Raw genomic sequence first — 23,739 nt, forward strand, 5'->3', positions numbered from 1 at the left:
TTATTTCAAAAAAAGTCTTTTAATTGTTCAAAATAGCACAAAACGACATCGCACTATGGTAATATTGAGTCACAGGGTTACTCTACAATAGATGAACGGCATACTGTTCTCAGAAACGAGAGAAATCAAAGGGCGCTCAGGAGGAGGGACAGGGAAACAACAGGGCCAGGCGAGTGGGCTCCAAGGTGACCGACTAAACATGACATTTTCCACAGCGAAGTATACTATAATACAACAAACCAAAGGCCCCAGAAGGTGTGGGCCAGTGGCAGGGGTCTGCAGAGGCCGGGCCCCTCACCGCAGCTCGTCTCCAGGCCAGAGACTGGGGGATCTGAAAAGACAGGCTGCTCGCTGGAAGTCCTTCGGCACGACCTGCTGCTAAAACTTGTCAGTGCCTAAAGCTCAGGTGTGGGGCAGAAAGCAGTCTCCCAAGCCACACTAAGAACCCTCGCCCCCCCCCCCCCCCCGAGTCTGGGCCTGGGGCCACAGAACGGGTGACCGGTGCTGTCAGCCTGCATTTTCTCTATGGCCTCTCCAGGTGCCCCGACACAGCCACTCTCCCAGCCCGCGCTGCCCTCCTCCCCTCACCCCACCCCCTCTGACACGCCCCTGCCTGGAGGAGGTGGCTGCAGGAAGCGGCAGATACTCTAAGCCAATGTGCCAAGGACGGAGCCTGGGCGGGGATGGGGGGTGGGGGGGGGTAGGGAGTCGTTGGGGGTGGGCTGGGGGGCAGGAGACGTTGAGGGCACTGTGAACCCAGGACCTGCTCCTCTGCAGAAACCTGACTTTAGGCTCCAACAGAGACTCTCCAGCTGGATCACCCACGGGAGCAAGGTTTGACAGCTCAGCCCTCCTCTATCCCAGGGGCCTGGGGACAAATAAAGGGAGCAGACAGCAGGGGCCAGCAAGAGGCATCAGGCCAGGCAGCCAACGCCAGGCCCGCAGGGGAGATTCCACGCCTCTCCTGTGCCAGCTGCCCCCAGCTTTTCTTCCAGAAAGATCCCTGCCAAGGCTTTAGCCAAGGAGAAAAAAGTAAAAGTTAAAAAAAAAAAAAGAAAACAAAAAGGGGAAAAAAAGGTACACATTCTGTACACAGCTAACAACAACAACAAAAGAAGGGACAAAACCCCACACGCTAAGGCTAAAATTACAATAAAAATGTCAACTTCATCAATTCCAACTTAGAAAAAAATACAACAAATGCAGCAGTTGGTGGTGTGGCCCCTAGCCCGGACCCAGGGGCCAAGCCAGGCTCAGTGGGGGCTACTGTACACCCCGCTGGGAGCCAGGAGATTTGCACAGAACACTGCTCGGGCCACCGCGGGCTCATTCTTCCCCTTTCTCTCTTCCTTCCTAGCTCTCTAATCGCGAAAGAAGAGGGACAGGACAGGGGCTCGGAGTACGAAGGCCGTTGAGACGGGTTGGATGAAGCTGAAGCGCAGGGCCGTGCAGCGGCAGGATATGCAGAAGGAACCAGGTGGGCATCTAGTGCTCAGGTGCCCGCCAGTCCTCTGGGAGCAGAGGCGGGGGAGGGGAGCTTGGGGGCGGGGGGGGGCGCTCTTCTGCTTCCATGCTACAGCCCCTCCGCCCTTGACTGCCCCCTCAGAACCAAGGTGACCAGCTGCTGGAGGCACGTGCATCCCCGTCTCCGAGGCACATCTGCTTCATCCAAAGCCTCTGTCTAGCTCCCTCGGAAAACGGGGCCTGCTCGGCTCCCAGAGGAGGGGCCGGCGGGAAGAGGGGAGGAGGGCGCGAGTCTCACTTGCTCACTGCTCTGCCAGATCCGCGTTCTGCTTCCTCCCACAGCAGCGGTGCAATGTGCTTTCTTGCGATTATTTTAAAAACAGAGAGGGAGAGAGAATGAGAGGCGGCCAGTGGCTCCTGAGGGTGAAGTGTGAGCGCCGGGTGGGGAGGACAGGGGGTCCTGGCAGGTGGCGTTCCTGAAGCAGAAGGGGGGGGGGGTCCGGCGAAGGGTTCAGGTGCAGGGGCGCTGCCTCTCACTGACCATCTGCCTTAGATTTCTTTGGAGCGGATTTCCTTGGAAGGAGCCAAGAAGAAGGAAAGAGAGTATCAGCATGGGTCCCGACGACACTGGGAAACCACGCGGCGGGACTCCCTGCAGACCTCCGGCTGGTGCCTCACACGCACTCCCACCCCATGTGCAGCCCCTCGAGGCTTTGGAAGGGACGAGCCACACTGTTTCTACTGCTGCTTCCTCCCAGTAGCTGTCTACCCTCAGCCTTAGAAAGTTCCAGAAAGGGGCTTCCTGCTTACATTTCCGGAGAGGACATGGGCCGCTTGCTGGCTGGCTTGGCGCCAGAGCTGTCTTTACTGGTTTCTGAAAGGAAGAACGGAGTGGTAAGCAGCTCAGTGAGGTGGGCCGAGTGGCCGACTTCAGCTGCACAGTGGCCCACAGGCCAAGAGGCCGAGAGCAGAGGGGACAGGGACACCGTGCCCACAGCCTACAGAAGCCTGCCGAGCGAAGGCCTCTCCTATGTGTGCCACCTCTTCCCGCAGTAGCCCGGGCCTGGGTGCGAGACGCTCACCGTTCTCCCAGGTTGGCCTCATGGGAACTGGAGTGAAGCCCGACAAAGCACGCTGGGGCGTCCATTCTCCACCCTGCGCCCTGGACTTGGCCTTGCCCTGCGCCTCCGACTTGAAGTCCTCATGCTCCCCCGTCTCACCTCAAACACCCTTGGCCGGCTTTCCCTGAACCCGCAGATGAAGCGAGGTGCCCCCCCGCCCCGAGACCCCTCCATAGCACCCATCCTAAGTCATCTCCCCCAACCGTGAGGCTCTAACGTCCAGCCTGGAGCGAGGTCGCCCCACCTCACGTGATGCTGGCCCCAGGAGCCTCCCGCACGACACCCACCTTGCAACCACCTCACTTGGGTGGCTGGGCCATAGCCCTTCTCGTTGCGGGCGGCGATGCGGAAGATGATGGCGGGCTTGGTGGTGTAGTCGATGTGGGCGTTGGAGAGGCTGGATGACTGCACCAGGCAGGACGGGCTGGGCCCGCAGTACACCCGCATGAAGGCCAGCTGGGCCGGCGTGGAACTCTTGGGCTCGCCACCGGCCTGCGAGCTCTGGATGGCCAGGTACACCGAGTACTCGATGATCTTGCCGGAGGTCACAGACGGCGGCTCCCAGGTCAGGTGCGCACCATCTGGACTCTAGAACCAAGGGGCCAGAGGTCAAGCCATGCCGCCTGTGGCCTCTGTGACTCTCTCCCTCGGCCTCTCCGGAGACAGAGAAGTGGGAACACTTTGTGGCTCCCCAAACTGACTGGTTGTACCTTAGCTCTTTTCCTGACACAACCGAGCTCTGGGGACATGGCCTCGCCAGCCCCGGCCCGGGGGGTCAGTCTGACCGAATGACGAAGTAACACGAACGGGGGCTCAGAGCACCGCCTCCCTTCACCTGCTCTGCCACCGACTGTGGGACTTGGCCCTGAGCCTCTTGGTGCCTCAGTTTCCTCAGATCCCAGACCTCCTCAGGACGTTGAAAGATTGGATAAAGAAAACACATTGAACGTGGCAGGTAAGAGACCCTCAGTGAACACTAGCTGCCACGTTAGAGAAAAGGAGACCGAACATGGGGAGGGAAGGAACGGACTCTCGTCAACCCAGCACCCGGCGACAGGACAGAAGCTGCAGCCCAGACCCAGCCGGCCCAGAAGGGAGTGCCTGGAGGACAGGCTTGGGCTCGGCCTGCTGAATTCCAGCTGGGCACAGGGTCACCCCCATGGCAAGACTCACTTTGCTGATTTTAATGGCACAGGGGGCCCCCGGAAAACCAGGCAGACATGTCTTAAAGGCCGAGATCTCGCTGAAGGGTCCCCGGCCGCAGGCATTGATCCCGGCCACGCGGAACTTATAGGCTGTGCCCGGCTGCAGCTCCTGCTTCTTCAGCTGGTTGTAGTCGGGGACGGTGCCCGAGTCGTCCTGGGTACAGAGGCCGGGAGGACAGGAAGAGGGAGAGAGAAAAAGGTGACCTAAGCCCCATCGCTGAGAGAGCAGCTCTGGGGTTGGGCTCCAGGGCCGGCAGCACTCTCCCATCCTGGGGATGGGCCAGGAGGGCAGCAGTAGGGACAGGGGACTGACAATAGGCTTTGTGGCGGCTCTAAGGGCCCTGGGAGAAAGAGGCATGTGGAGAGGATGCCACAGGTGGCTGTCCTCCGGCTAGCCCCAAGGCAGATGGTGCCCTGGGGAGCTTCGGAAGGCGCCGTGAGCCCCGACACCTGCCTCATGGCCAGCCCGCCCCCGCCCCCGCCCAAGGGCACCGGCTGGGGGGAACACTTACGTCAGAAGGGATAGCGTCATCTGGTGGCAGAAAATAGTGTGTCACCATTACATTGGTACCCTTAATGACCCCCACATCAAACCACTGGTTCTCCTTCTTCACAGGCGCCTTGCTGGGTGGCGGCGGCAAGTCTGGCTTCTGAGAGACGGAAAGGAGAGCTGAAACCCTCGGCCTTCGGGCCCCGGGCGCCGCACCTCTCAAAACCCCGCCACACCAGACTCACCACACCCAGGGACTCGATGCCATTGGCCACTTCCGTCAGGGTGGCCGCGGCCTGCAGCTTGGCGGGGCTGGCTACCACCACCGGCTGCGGAGCCACAAACGTGTTGGACGGAGCCAGGCCTGTGAGGCAGAGAGACATCCTTGGGGGGCTGGCCCGGAGAGCCTGCTTGTGCGCGGGGAGCTCCTCCCCCTCAGGCCAGACCACCCCGGCCACGTCTGCGGGGAAGGGCCCAGGGGCTTGGCCCCCACCGGCGCGGCGCGGCACCCTCGCACTCACTCTCGGTGGCCGTGGGGGGCAGCAGGGCCACGGTGCTGGGCACGGCCGCGGCCAGCTCGTTGAGGCAGTTGCCCTCGATGGCTGGGTCGTTGAGGCTGTCGGCGGGGGCCAAGGCCTCGGTGGGGAGGTGCTGCTGCTGCTGCGCCTGCGCCTCCTGTAGCTGCTGCTGCTGCACGAGCGCGGCCAGCTCCTGCTGCGTCAGCACGATGGGGATGGTGGCGGCCTGGCCCTCCTGTCCCTCGGCCGACAGGTGGCCCAGCTCCGCCTGCGTCACAGCCGCCGCCGCCTCAGATGTGTCCATGGGCTCCCCGGTGCCTGCTCCAGGGGGCGGGGTGGGGGTGGAGGCAGGAACGCCACTCAAGAGGAGCGCCGGCCCAGGCGGCCCAGCCCCACGCCCCCGCCCTCCCTGTCCTGGCCAACTCGGGCCACCCTGGCAGGGAACCAGGCCCCCTCTTCTCAGGCAGCCCGCTACCTCCCAGCGCAGTGGCCACCTGGTCGGGGCAGTCAGTGGGAGGCCGCAGAGGCCCAACCCGGCCTTGCTCCTCCCGAGGGGCCCACCTTCCCCTCAGGGCTCCTGGCCGGCCTGGCCGGAAACCGCCGCAGTCAGTGCTCAGCTGCCCCTCCGCCAGCACCTACCCATGACGGCCTGTTGCGCTGCCTGGAGCACTGCCTGGATGGCCAGGGCCTGGGCCTCCTCCGTGGCTGCGGCCTGGGCAGCCGCTTCAGCGGCAGCAGTGACCGCCAGCTCCTCGGGGGTGAGCCCCGTCACCATGAGGGTGGTGGTGCCCGCCTGGGCCTCGGCCATCAGCTCTTGGGGGAGGGCCAACTGGTCTACGTCAGACTGTGTGGGTGGGGGCGGCTGGACCACCACCGTGGCCACCACGGCTGAGCTGGCAGGCTCCTGGCCCGGAGACGGGTCCCCTGTACTGCTCAGATCCACGGCGGCCTGGAGCTCAGGGGTCTGGGAGGCTGACAGGACCTCGGCGGACTCCCCCAGCAGGGGTGTAGAGGTGGGCTGCAGGAGTTGCCGTGGCGGCAGCTGCTGGCGAGGCCCTGGCGAGGCCTGGAGTTCCTCTGGGGGCTGCAGGATGTCAACAGCAGAGAAGGGCATGTCAGAAGTTTCTGTGTTGGCTATGGTCACTGTTATCGTGGCTGGGATGGGGACTTCGGTGGTCAGAGCCCCTGGGGTAGCCTCAGTCACTGATGAGATCTTCTAGAAAGGGAGAGAAGCCCCCGTCAGAGGGGAGAAAAGAGTGGCCAGAGCCGGGCAGCCTTCATCTTTCCCCGGAGACCTGGATTTTCACTGTCCACGGCCAGCCTCACCCCACCTGATTAGGAGCGCAGCAGGTGACCAAGCCATGGTGGGGGCGCACAAGACGGGAAACCCTTGGGACCCTCTGGCTGATTTTCACCCATCCTCAGAGAGGTATCCCGGTCTAGCCAAAGAGACACTCTGGCTCCTGCCGTGTCACTCTCACTGGTTATAGCCAAATGACAAGCCTCCAAGACGCTGGGGCCTGGAAGACCCCTGCCTCCTGCCCAACGATGCCCCAGGCAGGTCTTTTATGGTCAGGAAGAAGGACTCAGGAAAAGGGATGAGGAGCAGTCCAGCGCCTGGGGCAAGGGCGACACCTGGTGTCCAAGCCTGGAACCGCACGGACCAGAAGTGCAGTGGGCAGCAGAGAGGTGGCACAGGGTACCTCCGGGGGTTCTTACCGGCACCGAGGGGCCTGGGACGGGCGTGGACTGTGTTACAGTGGTCACAGCCCGTGTCAGGGTGGAGGACACGGTCGTTGTAACGGCACTGGAGCTGGTGATGTTCACATTGTCACCCTGGGTGCTCTCCGCCTCTCCCTGGTCACTGGCAGCTGGTGGGGGATCTGGAAGGGAGGGGAGCGAGCAAAGAGAAGTGTGACAAGTACTAGGCCAGCAGAAGCCCCAAGGCCTCTAGCCAGCTTTGCCCCCAGGGGACACAGTTTCTGGCAGTACCCCAACCCCTGCTGGGACACGGAGCCCCAAGAACTCTTAACTACTGGCTTCTAGCCGGGCGGCTCTTCTAGTCACCGCTCCCCTCAGCCTCTGAGCCCAGGGCTCCGGGAGACAACGCACGCCAGGCCAGTGTCTTTACTCACCTTGGTTCGAGCTCATGTTGGAGGTGACGGTGGTGGCTGTGTGCGTGGTGCCTGTCTCGTGCGTCTCACAAGGTGGGTTGGAGCAAACCCTCTGCGTCGGGAACGGAGCCAGCAACGAGGCAGCAGCCTGGGCGGCGACGGCGGCCGGTGCTGCCACCTCCAAGCCGGACTCTAGGGTCCTATGGGAGGGAACGGTATCGGGGAGCAGGGCGCCCACACCGACTGACATGGTGGTGCCAGTAGAAGTGGTCTGGTGCGTCTCGCACGGGCGGCCGGCAGGGGGCTGCTGTCCGCCCTCAGGCTGGCCTGCACTCCCACCAGAGGTGGCGGTGGTGGGTGTGTGCGTGGTACCCGTCTCGTGGGTCTCGCAAGGCGGGTTGGAGCAGACCCGCTGGGCACTGCCTGCGTTCGAGGTAGTGGCGGTGTTGGTGGTGCCCGTCTCGTGGGTCTCGCAGGGCGGGTTGGAGCAGACTTGGGTCACGGCGGCTGAAGGGCACAGCAGCGCCTCCAGGGCCGGCACAGTCACGGTGGCGGTGGCGCCTGGTGAGCTCTCGTATGTGGGCATGGGGGTCCCCCGGGCCTCGCCAGGCTCCCCGGCCCCCATGGCAGAGCGGACCGTGGTGGGTGTGTTGGTCGTGTGCGTGTGGTGGGCCTCCAACTGGCGGCCGATGGACACCAGTGGACTCAGGCCAGCCACGGGACTGTCCTTGCTTCCGAGGATGCTGGCTCGGACCTGGCCGCTCACAGGGGCCAGCTGCATGAAAGCTGAGCACGGGGCTGCGCCAGTGGCCATCACAGTCATGGTGGCGCTGGTCACGCTGGTCTGGCGGGTTTGGCACAAGGGCTTGACCGACATCTGGGCTCCCTCTGACGCCCCAGCAGCCACGCCAACCCGGAGCACAGCGGGCGCGGTGCTGGCCATGCAGACACGCCGCACGTCCCGCTGCTGGCCGGCGCCGATGCTGGACATGGCGGTGGTGGCGGTGCTGGTGGTGCCTGTCTCGTGCGTCTCGCAGGGCGGGTTGGAGCAGCTGTGTGGCCCAGCCATGTTGGACGTAGCGGTGGTGGCTGTGTTAGTGGTGCCTGTCTCATGCGTCTCACATGGTGGGTTGGAGCAGACGCGGACCACGCTGCCGTTCTGTGGCCCAACCGTCGAAGTCACGAGGGAAGCAGCTGCCTCCTGTCTGTCACAGACGAACTGCACGTGGGCGGGCTGAGGCTGCCCCCCGAGGTTAGCTACGACAGTGGTGGTGGCCGTGTTAGTGGTGCCCGTCTCGTGCGTCTCGCAGGGTGGGTTCGAGCACACCAGGGTCACGGTGCCTGGCTGTACCTCTCCCTGGCCCGAGTCAGCGATGGTGACCGTGGCCGTGGGCTGTTCTGTAGTAGGTGAGGCTAGAATGGACACAGGCAGGTCGTGCACAGGCTGAGCCTCGACACCACTGGGTGCCGTGATGAGAGTCACCTGGGTCGGCTGGGAGACAGGCTGGGGGAGAGAACAAATGGGAAGGGTTACTTCTGCAACTTCCCATCTGTCCCTCTGCCATCCTACAGCGTCACCCGTGCTGGCGGGGACCACTGGCTCAGGTTCTAAAGCAACAGCCCCGGGAAATACCCAGGACCCGTTTTCCCTCTGAGGTCCAGACATTGAGTGGCTCAGGGACCAGGTTAGAGGCACGGCTTTGCCTCCAAGACCATGGAGACTGGGAAGGGGCTGTGGGGTTGCGTCAGCGGCTAGGGCCAGTCCTTGGTCATGGAGGGAGCCCCGCTGACCCTGTACCTAGACGCTTCGCCACTTGCATGAATTCAGCTTAAAATGTATGAAGAAAGTAAATACTATGCACGCAAAAAGAGAAACCGTTGAATCGTCTACGTTGTAAGAGGAAACGTCTGCCCCGCGTTCAAAATCTAGAACTGCTTAAGACCTAACCTGCTGACACGACAGTCGTAGTGACCAAGAGCCACAGCGGTACAAACAGGGAAGCGCCCCTGCCCCTCCCCCAAGCCACACAGGTGAGGAGAAGAGGGCCTGGACCCCAAGTAGCAGAGCAGAAGCCTTGGGCTGTGGCCCATCCATGCGCACGCGCACACACACGTGCATACGCACGCGGAGGCCGGCCATTGTACCTGCATGGTGATGGTGGGGGTGCTGAGCCCACCGGCCGCCGTCAGCGTGGTCTGAGCTGCCGACACGGTGATGGCAGTGGGGTTGATCACTTGGCTTGAGAGGGTGGCGATGGTGCCCAACGTGGTGATGGGCGTGGCCAGGGAGGCGCTGGTACTGTGGCCTCCGGCTCCGGCAAGGCTAGTGGAAACGGTGCCTGTCACTGTGCCGAGGGTTGTGACGCCTGGAGGGGGAAGGGGCAAGGGTGGGGTGAGGCCCGTACCTGGGGCCTTCCCCCTGCTAGCAGCTTTTCCCTCTGGCGGGGACAGGACACAGGGACAGGAGCACACCCCAGGGGAGCGGCAGGCCCGACATCTAGGCTACGCACCTGTGGTGCCCTTCACAACCAACGTGGTGACAGCTGGCTTGACGGCAGAGACAGTGACTGGAGTGACCAGGCGGACACCCCCCATGGGCACGGTGCGGAGGATGGTGCCTGGCTGTCCAGGGGCCCCCTTCAGCACCACCTGTAATGCCAGAAGAGAGCGCCCCTGTGTCACTCCAAGGCTGCCCAGACCTTGTGCTGCCCCCTCCCGGGCCCCTCAAGAGGACGCGTGTGGCCTGCAGGGACCCTGGGCTGGATGCTGGGGCAAGGGACGGGCCGGGCACACCTCACCTGAGTCACTCCTTGCTGCCCGTGCCCAGTGGCGATCTTAGGGACAGCAGTGATGATTTTGGCCGGCGCTCCAGTTCCTGAAGTCATCACTTTGGTGGTGATGATGGTGATAGGGGACTTGATGCCAGGACTGCTGGTCACACCTGGGCAGGAGAGGGGTCGTTTGATCTCAAGGGCCCCTCGCCCTATTTCCCTCATACTCTCTTGCAAGCAGTGCCTCCCACCCACCACCCCTCGATCCAAACCCGGTACTGATTATAACCATGCCCCTGCCACCTCCCTACAAACGTGAAGCAAGGGGCAAGGAAAGGAAGAGAGGAGAAAAGCAGACCCCTAACCCTAACCAAGAGCGCGCCACAGCCCGACCCCCTGCCCGTGCAGCCTTAGCCTCCTGACGAGGTTCCTCATCTGGGGCCCGAGAGAGGCCCCCACCTGTGGCACCAGCCTGCGTGATAATGGCCGACATGGGAATGGTCTTGATGATGGTGGTCGTGCCAGGCTTGGTGGTGCTTGGGGACACGCTGCTGATGCCCAGGATGGTGGGTTTAGTCCCTGCCCCACTGGCCTGCGTGGTAGTGATGATGGTGGTGGGTTTGCCGTCTGCTGAGGTCACCAGCTTCAGGATGGTCCCGGCCGGCAGCGGCCCTTTGGTCTGCAAGAGCAAGACAAGTACATGGATGGCACCATCGCCAGGATGGGCCGCTCTCTACTGGTGGCCCGAGGGGCTCAAGGAAGGTTCCGAAGACAGGGAGAGGCGGGACCAAGCCCTGGGACGGTGTGAGCTGCAGAGTGTGAAGAGATCTTCCCTAGACAGGGACAGGGGTTCAGCCCAGAGCCGCCCCGTTGTCAGTCAGGGGCCCAGAGCCGCCCCGTGTCTGAGTCTGGGGCCCACAAGCGCACCTGGATGATCTGAGTCACTGGGCCCGTAGATGCCTGGCCCGTGACTGCCGAGGTCTGAACCGGTTTGGTCTGAACCACTGACATCACTTTGCCCAGGTTGGAAATCTGAAAAGGAAAGGACAGGGCAAGGAGTGATCTGGAAGCCCAGCAAGAGCACAGCCTGGGTTGGGCCTCTCCCGTCACAGGCAGCCCAGTGGCACCCGTCACTCACCAGAGCACTGCCTCCCGGGACGGAGATGGGGCTCTTCACCAGGGTGATGGTCTTGGTGACTCCACCCACCACGGTGGTCACCACCTGGGCTTGCTGGGCCACTGTCACAGTCCCGGACTTGTGGACCGTGATGATGGGGCGGGTGGATGTGTTGGCAGCGGAGGAGACCGACGTCCCCACCTGGGCGGCTGCGGTCTTCAGCATCCGGGTGGCGGGGTTGCTCACCTTGAAGGGGCGGAGACGGGCCATGAGCGGGACAGAGAGGCCGCGCCCCCGCCCAGAGTGGCCAGCAGGCCCGCGGCTCCCTCCCCACCTGCTCATCTACCTGCCCGCACCCACCCACCTGCAGAACGGCTCATGGTGGTTTCCCTTTCCGTTAGTGAAGCAAGAGAGGACACCGACAGCGCACGCCTAGCCTATGGCTAGTCACGGCCCCCATGGAACGGCTTGTTCCACAGTCCACGGCAAGCAGTGAGGAGGGGCCAACAGCCCCACAGTTTGCTCCAAAGCCCGGAAGGGGTGATCACTGTCTTACCCCAGTGCCCAGAGGCCCTACCCCAAGGCTGCTGGCTCAGAGCCGGGCCTGAGGCATACTCACCATGACCGGCGAGGAGGCCACCTTTACAGTTGCCGGGAGGGTGGTGGTGCCAGGTGTCACGGCCACGGTCTTGACGATGGTGGTGCCTGCTGGGACGCTCAGCACAGTGGGCGCCGAGGAAGGAGGGATCTTCTGTGTAGCGGCAGCGGCGGCTGCCAGCGCAGCCATGCCACTCATCTGGGGGCTGCTGCCGATCACCTGCAGGGGGCATGGGGTGCATGAGCCCGGGGCAGGGGAAGGCAGCAGAGACCTCGGCAGAATCCAGCTCAGCCCAGCCTAGGGAGCCTCCCCCCGGGGCCCAGCGTTCCTCCCGGCAGCACCTCTAGGCTCCAGCCTGGCCTCCTGCCACCAGCCAGGTGCGGGAACCCAGCAGCACGCGTCTGCCAGCTCTACATCTTTTCTGAAGACCACGAAGTCAGACACGGCTCCCTCCTCCTGGCCTGGGGTCAGACCCTGGCTGGCTAGATTCTCCCTTCGGGCTTCTGAACAAGGAAGTTCACGTTCAAGATGCCCTTGCGGGAGCCAGATGCACACAGCAGGGAGATCTTTTTGAGGCATTAGCTTATAAATTTTGATTAACTCCGTAATGACAGGTGGCCTCCTCAGTGCTCCGCAGCCAAGAAAAGCCCTGGCTGGGGGCAGCGTTAAGCCCTGTCAGCGCCATCGATCACCAGGACGTCCCGCCCTCTCCAACGGCTCCTCACCGTCCCCTGGGCACTCTGCGTTGGCACAACCATTCGCACGCCTGCGGGAAGGGAGGTCACGGTGACGGGGGCTTTCCCAGCCTGGCTGGCAGGTCGCATGGTGACCAATGGGGTTCCTGTTGTCGCCTGAGGACCGGTGACTTTGAGAACAGCAGGCATACCTGGTGAGGGAAGCAGGGGACCTCTGCTGCGTCCCGTGTGCAAACGCGAAGTGCTTCCGCGACCTGTTTGCGCATCAGGTCTTGTCCTCCCAGACCCATTCAGGGACGGTGTCCACAGGTATGGCCGAGCCGGCGCTCGTGACCATCAGGCATGTGGTCCTCGGCAGCCCTCAGTGCGGCTCACCATGTCCCTGTGGGCTAGACCCTGCCCTCAGGCCCAGTGCTGGGCCCCCAGCTCACCTGGAGTCCTGGCTGCAGCGGGCACGGAGATGGAGCTGCCAGGCACCGTCGGCAAGACCTGGATGGTGGTGGTGGTCGGGGGCGCGCTGGCAGCCTGGGGCAGGAGCGTGATGCCTACTTGGGTCAGCGGCTGCACGGCAGGTGCGGCTGCTGCGGGGGCAGGGCTCTTGGGAGGGTTGGCAGGCACAGACGGGACTGGATTGGGTGTGGGGGAGGTGGCGGTAGCAGCCGTGGCAGGAATGTCATATTTCTGGAGCTGCAGAAGGTAACTGTCGGCTGTCGCCACTGCCCCCCAGCTCACCTCCAGGGAGTTCGTGTTGGCTCGTACCAGCTGTACCCGGGCCGGGGGCGGTGGCTTTTCTGGGAGAGAGCAGAGCCGGTGAGAAGGGGCCGCAGCATTAGCTCCCCCCACAACCCCCACTCCGGGCTCAGCTGCACAGGGGTGGCCTATGGCCCCGACCCAGATGCCTTACCTGTCTCCAGGTACCAGAGATCCTTACAGCAGACCTGGTTGTTCCAGGCCTTTCGGTAGCCATCGCGCCCACTCCATATGTACAGGCGGGTGTTGATGGCCACGGCACAGTGGCCAGCTCGGGCCCGAGGGATATTGTCCTCCAGCGTATCCATCAGGATGGTCTCCCAGGCCATGGTATCTGGGGAGGGCGGGAGGGGAGGTCAGCAAGGGGACAAAGGAACCCGGAACCCCCAGCGGCCCTTTGGCCTTTCGCTGTCAGGGATGGGAAATTAAAAACCAGGAAGTCATCAAAGATTTCTAAATTAAAAACAAACAAATGGAAAATAACTCAGTATGGCAAAAGGCCCGTGGAAGATGAAATTAGAAACCACAAACTACAAACTGGCGGGACTGTCTGAAACGCACAGCCAAAGGTTTCACTTCTTGCACATCGAACACAAGAGCCTACAGAAAGAGACGGGCAAAGAGGAACGCGAGCTACGGAGAAGGCGACAGGAGGATCTAAGGAGAAATACATACCCTCACGGAAAACAAGAGAAACACAAACTGAAACCACAAGGCGCCTGGCAGTTTGGCTCCCGCACCTACTGCAGCCAGGGCTGGGGGGGCGGCGGGGGCGGCTGTCACCTCTCGGACCCGCCAGAAAGAGGGCGCAGGCACCACCGGGGGCACCTACGTGGCTGCGGCCTCTGTGGGACAGCTTGGCAACGGCCTTCGGCAGCGTCTCTACCTCTAGGTGTTTACCCTTCAAATGCACTTGCACGTGGGTGAGAACAGTGCAAGGATACTCACGGAGCCGCGTCTGTGCAAGTTTCAACACCTGGACAGCAACTCAAAAGAATGAGGCCGCTCGGCGTGCGGGGACGGGAGGGGTCAGTCTCCGAGACGGAGTGCACCCCCGAAAGGGCCGGGCTTGGCGCAGCACTGCGGGGAGCAGGCTGCCATCGTGTGTGTTTAGAAAGGAGCCCGCCGACGATGCTCGTATAGGCAGAGTCGTCCCTGCGGGGCGGGTGACAAGCCACCAACGTGGGTGCCTCCACAGAAGGGGAGGCAGGAGGGAGGCTCTGCCCCGTCACGCGTTTGTACTTTCGGAGGCTGGGCCGTGCGAGAGCCTACTCAAAACCTGAAAGCGGGGGCACCCCTCCGAGCGCTCTGGCCAGTGGCTACTTCTTGTGGATTCTAGAGGCCCGGCCTTAGAAGCAGCTTCGCTCCCTGCACAGCCCACACAGCTCTCGGGGCTGAGGAGGGCCGGCCTCCCGCAGCCCTCCGCAGGCCACGCCGAGCCCGGGGAGGCCATACCCAGGTTGAGGCAAGCCAGTGTGTTGGTACACTTCCACTCCTTCTCGTGTGTGGCCACTTTGACGTCATCCATGACGAGAGGCACCCAGCCACCAAACACGTACATTCTGGGACGAGGGAGGGAAGAGTAGGAGACGGTTGTGGAGGAGGTGCCAAGCTAGAGGCCACCTCTTCCATCCAGAAAGTTCTAAATACGCTTGGTCCTCCAGCTCTCCCCAGGAGAGTCCCCCAGGACGTGTGGACGCTCTTGATGCGGGCCTCTCCGTGGTGGCTCAGCCCTCACAAGAACTGCGTCACCTCTGCCACGCGGCGCTGCTACTCAGCTCATCTAAAGCTCACCGCCGTCCCCATCGCTCTGATAGGCGCTTTGGGACCTTGGCGTTGACAGACACCCTGCTGCTCATGGAGAGGACCTAGAACGGCCTGCGCCCCTCTACCCCGAGTCTGTCTTGGTCTCCCGGGGTTGTCATGTAAAGACGGGGCTGCGGCAGGCCAGCCCAGCCAGAAAGAGGCCTCCCTGGGCCTCAGGAAGTGCAGGAACAGAACAGAGGCCTGTGGGGGCGGGGCGGGCCGGGTGGGAAGACGGCGGCCACTCACTTGTTTCCGATGGTCGTGGCTGAGTGAAGGCTCCGAGGGAGAGGGGCCACCCCGCTGAGACTGGGCTTGTTCCACGTGAGAGTGTCTGCGCAGAGTGATGGACAAGGGATGGTTACTACACAAGGTCGGACGCGGGCCCTCGGCCCTGCAGGACCTTCCCCGGATACAGGGAAGGCTCTGGAAGGCGGGTGACCACCAGGTCCAAAAACTCCGTGCCAGGCCTCCCCACGGCCCCCAAGAGGCCTTCTGGTCACTGGGCTCCAGCATTTCCCGTGCTCCGTTCACTATCCTGGCAACCGCTGCTCTCAGGGCTCTGGTACGAGCCAAAGGTGCACTCCCAGAGGCACCGCATTTGCCACCCTGCTCACCCCAAAACACGTGTCTGTCCCTGCCACCGGCGCTGCCAGGAACTTCGCTCTGGGGAAACGGTTTCCTTTGAGAGCCAGCACTGACCTCCAGGACGCCATGCCCCCGCAGAGATGTGTCCTCGGCTGTCCAGTGCCCTCGGCCTTCCTTCAGGCCAAAACCTGACCTCCTTTCAACCACTCCCAACCCTGAGTGAGCCTCACCCCGGCTATGGGCCTCTCTCAACACCCCATGTGACCACGAGAGACCACGGCGCGTCATTCCCGCTACAGGCTGATCCCTGACGAACTGACAGGGATGGACGCTGCCTCATGCAGCCCATTCCAGCCTAGAAAAGGCCCTCACCCCCTCACCCCGGCTCCCAGCCTGCCCCTCCAAAGTCGGAGGGGTGAGCGGCACGCTCACCCTGTCTCTGCGTGCCGCACCTGAGCCCAGCGTGCTCCGAGCCTGCCCTCCCGCAGCTTACCGATGTCCAGGGTCCAGAGGTCCCCCAGTCTGCAGCCGCTCATCCCTCCGTAGATCACCAGCTTGGACTTCTTATTGTCCTTCTCAGTGTAGACCACAGCAGTGTGTGACTCCCGGGGGGGAGGCAGGACACCATACGTGATGGGGATGTCCCAGGCCACCACGCCGGAGCCCGGCCGCAGTTCCAGGATGTACAAGTCGTTCAGGTACCTGGAGGAGGAAAGGCAGTCACGGCAAGCCCCCTGACTCCATGCGCCAGCGGCCTCAGCACCTTCTAGGGGCAAAGAGCAGACTCCCTGGGAAACAAAGGGGAGCTAGGTCCAAACGAACTCCAAGTTCTTCTCCCCTCAGCCTTGAGAAGTGACCACCAGAAACTCCCAAGGATGAGAGTCCCAAGGATGAGCGGGAGCCCGAGAGGAGCCATGGGATGGCATGCCGCTGGGCCGCCTCACACACGAAGCTGGCCATTGTACTAGGGCCTCCTGGGGTCAAAGCAGGAGCCCATCTGGGACCACCTTCAGCCTTTAGCAAGGCACTCGGTCACCGGCCTTGGAAAATACCACCGCTAAGTCTGCAGGCAGCAAAAGCCGGGAAGGCGAGCGCCAGTGCTAACGCGGTGGGAGCAGGCACCAGCCTAGGGCAAGGCGGGGCTCTATGGTTTCCAGACCTCGGAGGCAGAAAGGCCCTACCCGGGCAGGGAGCGTGACCCTCTCGTTTCACGGAAGAAAGGGATGAGGCACGGCCACCCTCAGGACTGCACACGGAGAACGACAAAGCCTCACCTCGGAATGTTGTTCTTGGGGTCCTCGCTGTCGTTGGCCAGGCCCCCAAACAAGTAGCACTTGTTGCCCACAAGGGAGAAGCTGTGCCCAAGCCGAGGACATGGGGGCGGCCCGTTTTTGGGCGTCTTTGCTTTGAGTCTCTTCCATTCCCATCGGCTTGCCTGCAAAATCAAGACTTGGGGGTCGAACCCAGGACGGGCTGGTCTCTGTCAGGACCCCAGGCCATTTATTGTGGGCGGGGGGGAGGCGGCGGGGGAGCCGGGAGGGAGGCCCGGGGCCACAGCCGCAAGCAGGCGAGCATGCTGCGGGCCGATACCTGGAGCTCGTAGAGGTCGTTGCTGTACTTCCCATACTCCACCATCCCGCCGAACACCAGCAGGCGCGTCCCGTCGCACACGAAGCCGTAGGCCGCGCACCCGGGGGGAATGTCCCCTCTCACGGCTGGGATGAACCACTGGTTAGTCGCTGGGCAACGAAAGGAAGCAGGAGTCAGAACACTTCAGGAAGCCTTCGGAACCAGAACCCCAGTCCTCTTACTCCCCATATCCAGCAGCCTGCGAAACGTGCTCTGAGAAAGGGGGGACCCCCTCCAAATAGCCTGCAATCGCCCGGCTTCTCATCAAGGTCGTCTTTTTAAGCAGGAAGTCACTAACCAAGATAATTCGTTAGCTTCTGAGAATGCAGCCGCTGACTTCCTTCCCCTACCGCTCAGGGGGTCCGATATTGGAACACAATGTCCGACACCCGAAGCGCCCCGTCGGGGGCCCTGTGCGCCTCTTCTGGGGGTGCAGGGCTACACCTCTAAGTGGCCGGAAGCGAGACCGCGGCCCGCCGGTGCCCTCCTTCCCTGCAGGCGCTGGCGGCCGGAGCCGGAGGTGTGCGGGTGAGGGAGGCCCATCAAGGCAGCCCGGCCCACCGGCTGAGAAGGGGGGCGGGGGCAAGAATCAATTTCTGCTGGGGTCTCCTGGGAGACGGGCCATGCCACCCACCTTTACCGTCACGTCACACCCATACCAATCTCGAACATTCCTGAAAGCCAGAAGTGGTGGCTGCAAGAAAAAGCTTCCCCCAGATCCACACCTCTAAGTGAGAGTGAGGACACCACCACCTCAGAAGAGGGTGAAGGAGAAGCCTGCCCCACCCCCACGCCACTGCTCCCCTCACTTCAGGCTTGCACCCCGGGTTCAGCTCCCCGCGCGCCTGCCATGCCAGGGCCTCCCAGAAAAAGCAGAAGGCACACATCCTCCTCAGAATTTTGAGGGATCCTTTCCATTACATGTTACATAAAGGACCGTCCCTAAACGACATGCCACACTCACTCCCAACACCTCAAACCGTGAGCGGCCACGCCCGAGCATGATGGGGGCGGCCCTGGAGTCTAAGCGGGCATTAGGATCGTCCCGGGGGAGCGCCTTGGGGGGGGCCCCAGCTGCCCGACTGCTTCTCAGCCTTTCTGGGAGGGCGCGTACTTGGGTCACTGACACATCTCCCCTGCACACTAGGTGACAAGTTCCATGTCCACGTCAGCCAAAGGGCCCGCCCCCATCTAAAAGCACACGATGCCTCCAGAGTCACAGCCTTTCCTGGGGTGGAAGAGCCCCGTTGCTCCCGCCTCCCCACCTGCAGCAGGTTGATCTGGAACAGGCTGTGATCTTGCCCCGCCCCACCCACCCCTCCTCTGAGGTTCAGCAGAGTCACCTGGACTCCAGGAGGCCCAGCAGCAAAGCCTCCCCCGCCTTCCTGGTAGAGGGGCCGGCCCGGGGCCCCAGCTCACCACCTCACTGTCATGCCCACTGTAAAAAACAGACTCAGACCGGCTCCGCCTTCAGCCCCCGTGCGCACACTGCAAGACACGGAGTTCCCTCCCAGCTACGCAGGAAAAAGCCGGAGGAAGACCTGGAAGCTGCCCCGGGCCAAGCCCCCTCCGTGGATGAAGGAACAGAGCCCAGGAGGGGAAGTGACTTACCTGAGGTCACAGAGCAAAAAAGAGACACAGGCAAGAACCTTGTCGCTGACTTCAAAGCCATCGCCAGATACTTCGCCAAGGGCCCCACGTGCCCGGAGCCATGGGCCGCCCTCTCACCTGAGCACCCTTGGGGCTGCCGCTTGTGGCTACAGGGCCATCACAGGGCCACTAGTAGGGGCTGCGACAAAGCCCCACGATCAACTAACTCACGGCCTGCCCGTCACGCTCTAATCAGTGGCCCAGCTATCCAGGCTGGAAGGAACCAAACCGGTGCTGTCTCAAGAGCTCACGACCACCACCTCCTTTAAGAGGAGCTGATCTTGTTCTAGAACACTCGGGGCAGGGGCCCTCCACACCGCTGTCAAGAGCCAAAGCCCCGTCCCGCCCGCGCGACGGCACAGCGCCACCTCACGCACTCGCATTATCTCCAGCTCATGGAGTGGGGCACCTCGAGACCCAGCCTCCAGGTCCCGCCATCTCCGTCCGCCTTGGCCTGTCAGTGTGCTCGGCTGGGAGGGGGCTGGGAGGAGAGGAGGCCACCCGCACACAGGACCCTCCGTGGGACAACCCAGCAAGCCTGAGAGCGCAGCTTCGGGGTCTCATCCGCAGCCGCAGCCCTGTCCCCACGCACTGCCTCCATCTGTGGTGGCTCCCATCAACCCCTACGTGTCACCCCGGGAGACTGGGCCACATAGCTGGGCACACGCAGTCCACCGGTGGCGTCGGCTCCGCTCTGTCACGCCAGGGCGCTTCCTGCGTGGCAGACGTGGTGCCAAGCCTGGGGTGGGGATGCACAGACACGCCCGCCCTCGCCCGCGAACCCCCAGTAGAGCGGGAAAGTTGCTGGGCCCTCGGCTCCCGGCAGTGACAGCGCGCGTCTGCAGCAGCCGGGGCCTCGGGAGCACGGAGCGGGGCAGCGCGGCAGACTGGGCTTCTCAGAAAAGGCGAACCCAGAGCCAGACCTCGGAGGGCGGACAGGATTTCCTGACAAACGAAACTAACGGGGCCGATCCGGAAGTGACTGCAAGAGGCGAGTTAGAAGAGAGGAGGTCTCCGGACGGAGAGGAACGGATTTCCGAGGGGCCGAACCTAGCGGCCAGAGAGCTAGAGGGCAGAGGTCGGGAAGGTGTTTCAAGGTGGTGGCCTGGGCCCGTTAACCGAAGGAAGAGACAGCCCAACTGTCTCCACGAGTATCTGTACCCCAAGTGCTCCTGTATGACCCTGCCACCAGCTGGCAGGGTGACCCTAGACTTGTCACTTCCCCTCTCAGACCCCGCTTTCTCATGTGCAAAAAAACAAGGAAGTTCCACTAGATGTTTTCAAGGCTCCTTGCGGCTGTTCAACAGTCGCCAGACGTTAAAGAACCACTGAGGCAGACCAGCCACACCCTTCCCTCATGGGGACACAGCCCACCGTTAGGGCTGGCTCTGCTCCATAATCCGCTTTGCTACCCTGAGATAACATTCCTACAACCTATAGCAGCTACCCCAAGACCTCCCAAAGGCCAGTCAAGTGTCCAACAGCCGCTATGATAGTTGTCGCCAACGAGGAAGGACACACACCCTTCGAGCATCACCTCCAGATCCCTGAGCTAACCAAGACAGCCAAGTGCTTGCACACGTCCCGGATGCGCCCCCTGGGGCCATTTATCTTGGTAAGAGGGAACGCTTCCAGCCCGGTCAGCTCTCGTTCCAGAAGGTCTCTCAGCCCAGAGAAGGGAAAGTGCAAGAGAAGAGGCATAAGGAAGGTCTACTGTGCCCTGACTTAAAACAAAACAGCGGGGAGCAGACAGGCAGCTGTCAAGGCCAACGGCGCGCAGGCACCTGCGTCTGTGCCCCCAGTGGTGGAAGAGGGGCCACACGAAGCCCCATATTTGCAGAGAAGAAGGCAAGAGCCCCACAGCTACGACAACCATGAGCAGATGCCACAAGCAGCACAGATTCTGGCTCTGGTAGGACCCCGAGCAGATGCGCAGGGAGGAGTGCGGAGGTGTCGTGCTAGCGGCTCTCCTGCGGGAGTGGACGGCGCCTTTTCCAAACCGCTACCCTGGAGGAACCCGGGGCTACGGCCCTTTGGATGGCTGGCTACACTGTACTACGGGACACAACCTTGCAGATGGGGAAGACGTCAAAGTGGCCAGTTCGTTTTCATAAACCAGCAAATATGCAGAAAGCCCTGGCAGCAGTGGACTTCGGAGCTGATGGTAATTAGGCCCCTGCCCTACTTTCTAAAATTGTAGCTCCCTGTTAAGGAATCGGCTCCAAGCCTTATGAGAATAAAGTCAGTCCAAGCAGTTTAGAAGGTCCTGCTCCGGCCAGCGGCCTCTCTAAAAACAGCCCCGTCCCTCAGCCCTACCCTACTGAGCTAACGGCTGTCACCGCAGCTGTCGCAGCTGGCACAGGGTGCTGCCAAGCAGCCTGGCCTCACTGGAGGCAACAGGTGCTGAGCCCCGCAACGCAAAGGAGCACTAGCAACCCACCAGCGTTTGCAAATCAACTTGGTAGGGGCAGTACCGCGCATGGAGCACAGAAAGCCGCGCTCTCTGCCTCAGGCGAGGGAGATGGCAGCACCCAAGCCTCACGGCGCTAACCTCCTTCTCCCTTGGGCGCCACCCCAGAGCAACCTCACAGCTAGGAGGCCCTGCTCAGATCGAAAGACCTGGCACTGCTAGAACCCCGGGAAAGAAGAGGCCCGACGGAATTGGGGGGGGGGCGCCCCAGGCCACTCAGACGGGAAGGCATAGCCCTGTGTGTGGGCGGTGCCCACGCAGCCCGCCCCGGCCTTCTCCCCCGGGGTGTCTTGGTCTCTCAGCACCACCCCCACCGCAGGGAGCACGTCTGGCCCCTCCCTCTGAGCGAGGTGAGGGGCCCTGGGCCACTGCCCCTTCAACAAGCGGCAACAGGGTGTGCAAAGCTGGCCAAACACGCCACCGTGGGCAAGAGGCCTCCGGAGGATGCGGCCCAGTCCCAGAGCCTGCGCCGTCGCAGGGTTCGGGCTGCTCGCAGCTCGCCGTGTCCGCGGGGCTCAGACTCCTCTCAGCCCGCGGGTCTGGCGCCCGGGCTTTGGGGCAGGTGAGGCGAGGGCCCACCTAGCCCACTAGGGATGGCTGGACTTCACCGTCTACCCTGCAGGGCCCTCGGGGAGGAAAGGCAGCGGCCGAAAAGTCGAGCACTACAGACGTGCGGCCTCGCCGCCCTGCCTGCCCTGCCTTCCAGTGCCCAAGGCTCCCGCACGCGCTCCGCGGCGGTCACCCAGCGGGGAGCACATCCCCCCCGCCGGGATTAGGGCCCTCAACTCTGTCCCTAATCCGTAATCGAGAAGCTGTCATTTCCCCAGAACAGGCGTCAACGAAGAGGAGCTGAGCAGGCGCAGAAGGCCGGAGGGAGGGGGTGGGACTGTGCCTGCGCCAAAGGGACGCAGCCGCCCGCCCGGCGGGGTAACGGCGTGTGCCTCAAGTCAGCGCCGGCGACGCCCCCGCCCCCTCACCCACCGGACTCGAGAATTTCTCCCACATAATGAGAAGCACTCCTCAAAGACCCGAGCGCCCACGGGGAGGGGCAGGGGAAGGCCGGGAGAAGAGGAGGGAAAGCAGAGGAGCCGGGCGGAGCCAAGGGTCGCAGCTCGGAGGAGAGCGCCGATCAGTGCGGAGGGAGAGGGAGAAAAGGGAGGAGGGAGAGCAGGCAGGAGGGGAGGGGAAGAGAAAGGAGTGGGGGGGGGAGGGAGGGAGGAGGGAGGGGGAGGAGAAGGAGGGAGGGAAAGATCCCAGGACCCAGCGGGCTTTGCACTCACCCGTGTTGTACACGTGCAGTTCGTCCACTATCCCCTCGTTGCCGCCGCCAAACACCACGATGAGTTCCTTGATGGCCACGGCTCGGTGGCCGTGGCGGGGCCGGGGCACTGGACCCGACCAGCCCACCACTCGCTTCCAGCGGGGCTGCAGAAGCACCGCTGGCGAGTTGGCGGGCGACACGGCCGAAGCCATAGTTCCGGGAAAAGCCGTAGTCGGAAAAAGTCACCAAGCGAGAAGGGAGCCCCCCAATTCCTCTCACACACACCCCCTTTCGTCTAAGGTAGCTCTCACGGAGAAGCGGTTCCTCACACAGCGGTGGACGGCTCCATGGAGGCCGCCATCTTAACTACCCTCCTTCCCTTCGGCTCTTCCCCTTCTTCTAGCTCACCCCGTCTCTTCAAGAGCCTCCCGAAACTTTCGAACGCCTAGCCCCGAGAAGCTGGAGGCCACCAAGTCCCGCCGCCCCGACTACTCGCTTGGACTCTCCCGCTTACAAGCTCGGGCGGGAGGCCCTGGGAGCCGCCATCTTGAGCCGCCTCTCTCTCCTCCCTTCCTCAGTCGTAGCCCTCCCCCGCCGGAAATGGCGGAGCCCCGGCCCGGTTCCCACACCCCCCAAGTCCCCTGCACTGGCCGGCTTCCGGGGCGGGTGGAAAGGAGCCACAAGCACCGCGGTTGTCTCTGCCCCGCCGGCGCTCACACCACAATTGTGGGAGCCGCCATCTTGAAACCGTCCCGCTTCCCCGCCCAGCGCTTAGTGCAGCCGCCGCTCCCGAAACAGCCTCGACACTCGTAAATGACAGAGGCGCGCCGGAGGCCGGTGGAACGAACTCGAATTCTCGGGAGCTGCTCGGAGACCCGCGCCGTACAGCTCGTGAGGTCTCGAATGTCTCCCCCGAGTCCGCCTCTGCTGCTCAGACTGCGCCTGCCGCCCTGGGAGCCGCCATCTTGAGACTAACTCCCCCTTCCCCCCTATTCTCTTCCTCCTGGGTCAGTTCTTCCACTGCAAACCAAACGCAAAGCAGTGTCCAATCCTCGCTTCCGTCCTTATTACTCCTTCCCACAGGAGCCGCTCCAAAGAGCCAGAGTTAGGCCCCGAAGTGGCAACTGTACGGCAGCAGGAGCGGTAACGGCAGGGCGCTCATGCCTCCTCCCTGGGAGCCGCCATCTTGTGTGAAGAAGTAACAACTAAACATGGCGGCAGCGGCGGTCGGGCGAGGGGGCGGAGTCGGGCGACGTCATAGTCTCCCCCCCCCCACCGCCCCCGCCCTCGCACGGCTTCTCCGTGAGCTGAGGCCTCTTAAAGGATCCCTGCGCTGCCCCGCGGCGAGGGCCCAGGTCCGCCGCGCGTTGAGCTTGGGTTCAGGACGCTCGCGGGTCAGGCGCAGGCGCGCCCAGCCCCGCGGCCCAGCCCCCCCATTGCGCCCTCACGCCTCCGCCCTGGGAGCCGCCATCTTGCCACTTCCCCTCGCCCGGCC

The 23,739-nt window shown here is 63.0% G+C and overlaps 1 protein-coding gene across 7 annotated transcripts; it reads right to left on the minus strand.

The window, feature by feature from the left end:
- HCFC1 (host cell factor C1) lies at window positions 1-23,739 on the minus strand. 7 transcript variants are annotated; one of them, XM_059156655.1, is made up of 27 exons: window positions 22,264-23,739; window positions 16,825-16,973; window positions 16,509-16,669; window positions 15,728-15,936; window positions 14,896-14,980; window positions 14,299-14,405; window positions 12,998-13,177; window positions 12,826-12,884; window positions 12,525-12,618; window positions 12,124-12,284; window positions 11,420-11,617; window positions 10,822-11,046; window positions 10,611-10,715; window positions 10,143-10,362; window positions 9,711-9,853; window positions 9,423-9,561; window positions 9,058-9,278; window positions 6,934-8,416; window positions 6,518-6,681; window positions 5,438-6,014; window positions 4,802-5,119; window positions 4,526-4,644; window positions 4,303-4,440; window positions 3,759-3,944; window positions 2,873-3,173; window positions 2,275-2,338; window positions 1-2,037 (listed from the first exon to the last, which is right to left on the minus strand). In XM_059156655.1, exons 1-27 carry the CDS (start codon window positions 22,454-22,456, stop codon window positions 1,998-2,000), a joined length of 6,039 nt encoding a protein of 2,012 aa, XP_059012638.1. In that variant the 5' UTR covers window positions 22,457-23,739; the 3' UTR covers window positions 1-1,997. The 7 variants fall into 7 exon arrangements, with proteins under 7 accessions (XP_059012638.1, XP_059012633.1, XP_059012634.1 ...); XM_059156650.1 differs by having other exon boundaries at window positions 12,525-12,884; XM_059156651.1 differs by having other exon boundaries at window positions 4,802-5,116; window positions 12,525-12,884; window positions 22,264-23,738.

Source organism: Mustela lutreola, chromosome X (assembly GCF_030435805.1).
Source record: "Mustela lutreola isolate mMusLut2 chromosome X, mMusLut2.pri, whole genome shotgun sequence".
NCBI classification, from domain to species: domain Eukaryota; kingdom Metazoa; phylum Chordata; class Mammalia; order Carnivora; family Mustelidae; genus Mustela; species Mustela lutreola.

Bases quoted from the DNA above. Each gene is read 5' to 3' on its own strand.
- HCFC1 (XM_059156650.1), bottom strand. From the start codon at position 22,456: ATGGCTTCGGCCGTGTCGCCCGCCAACTCGCCAGCGGTGCTTCTGCAG. The intron at 15,937-16,508 runs GTGAGGCTTTGT...TTCCTCCTCCAG, and splicing joins CCCAAGAACAACATTCCGAG to GTACCTGAACGACTTGTACA. The intron at 6,682-6,933 runs GTGAGTAAAGAC...CCTCCCTTCCAG, and splicing joins CAACATGAGCTCGAACCAAG to ATCCCCCACCAGCTGCCAGT.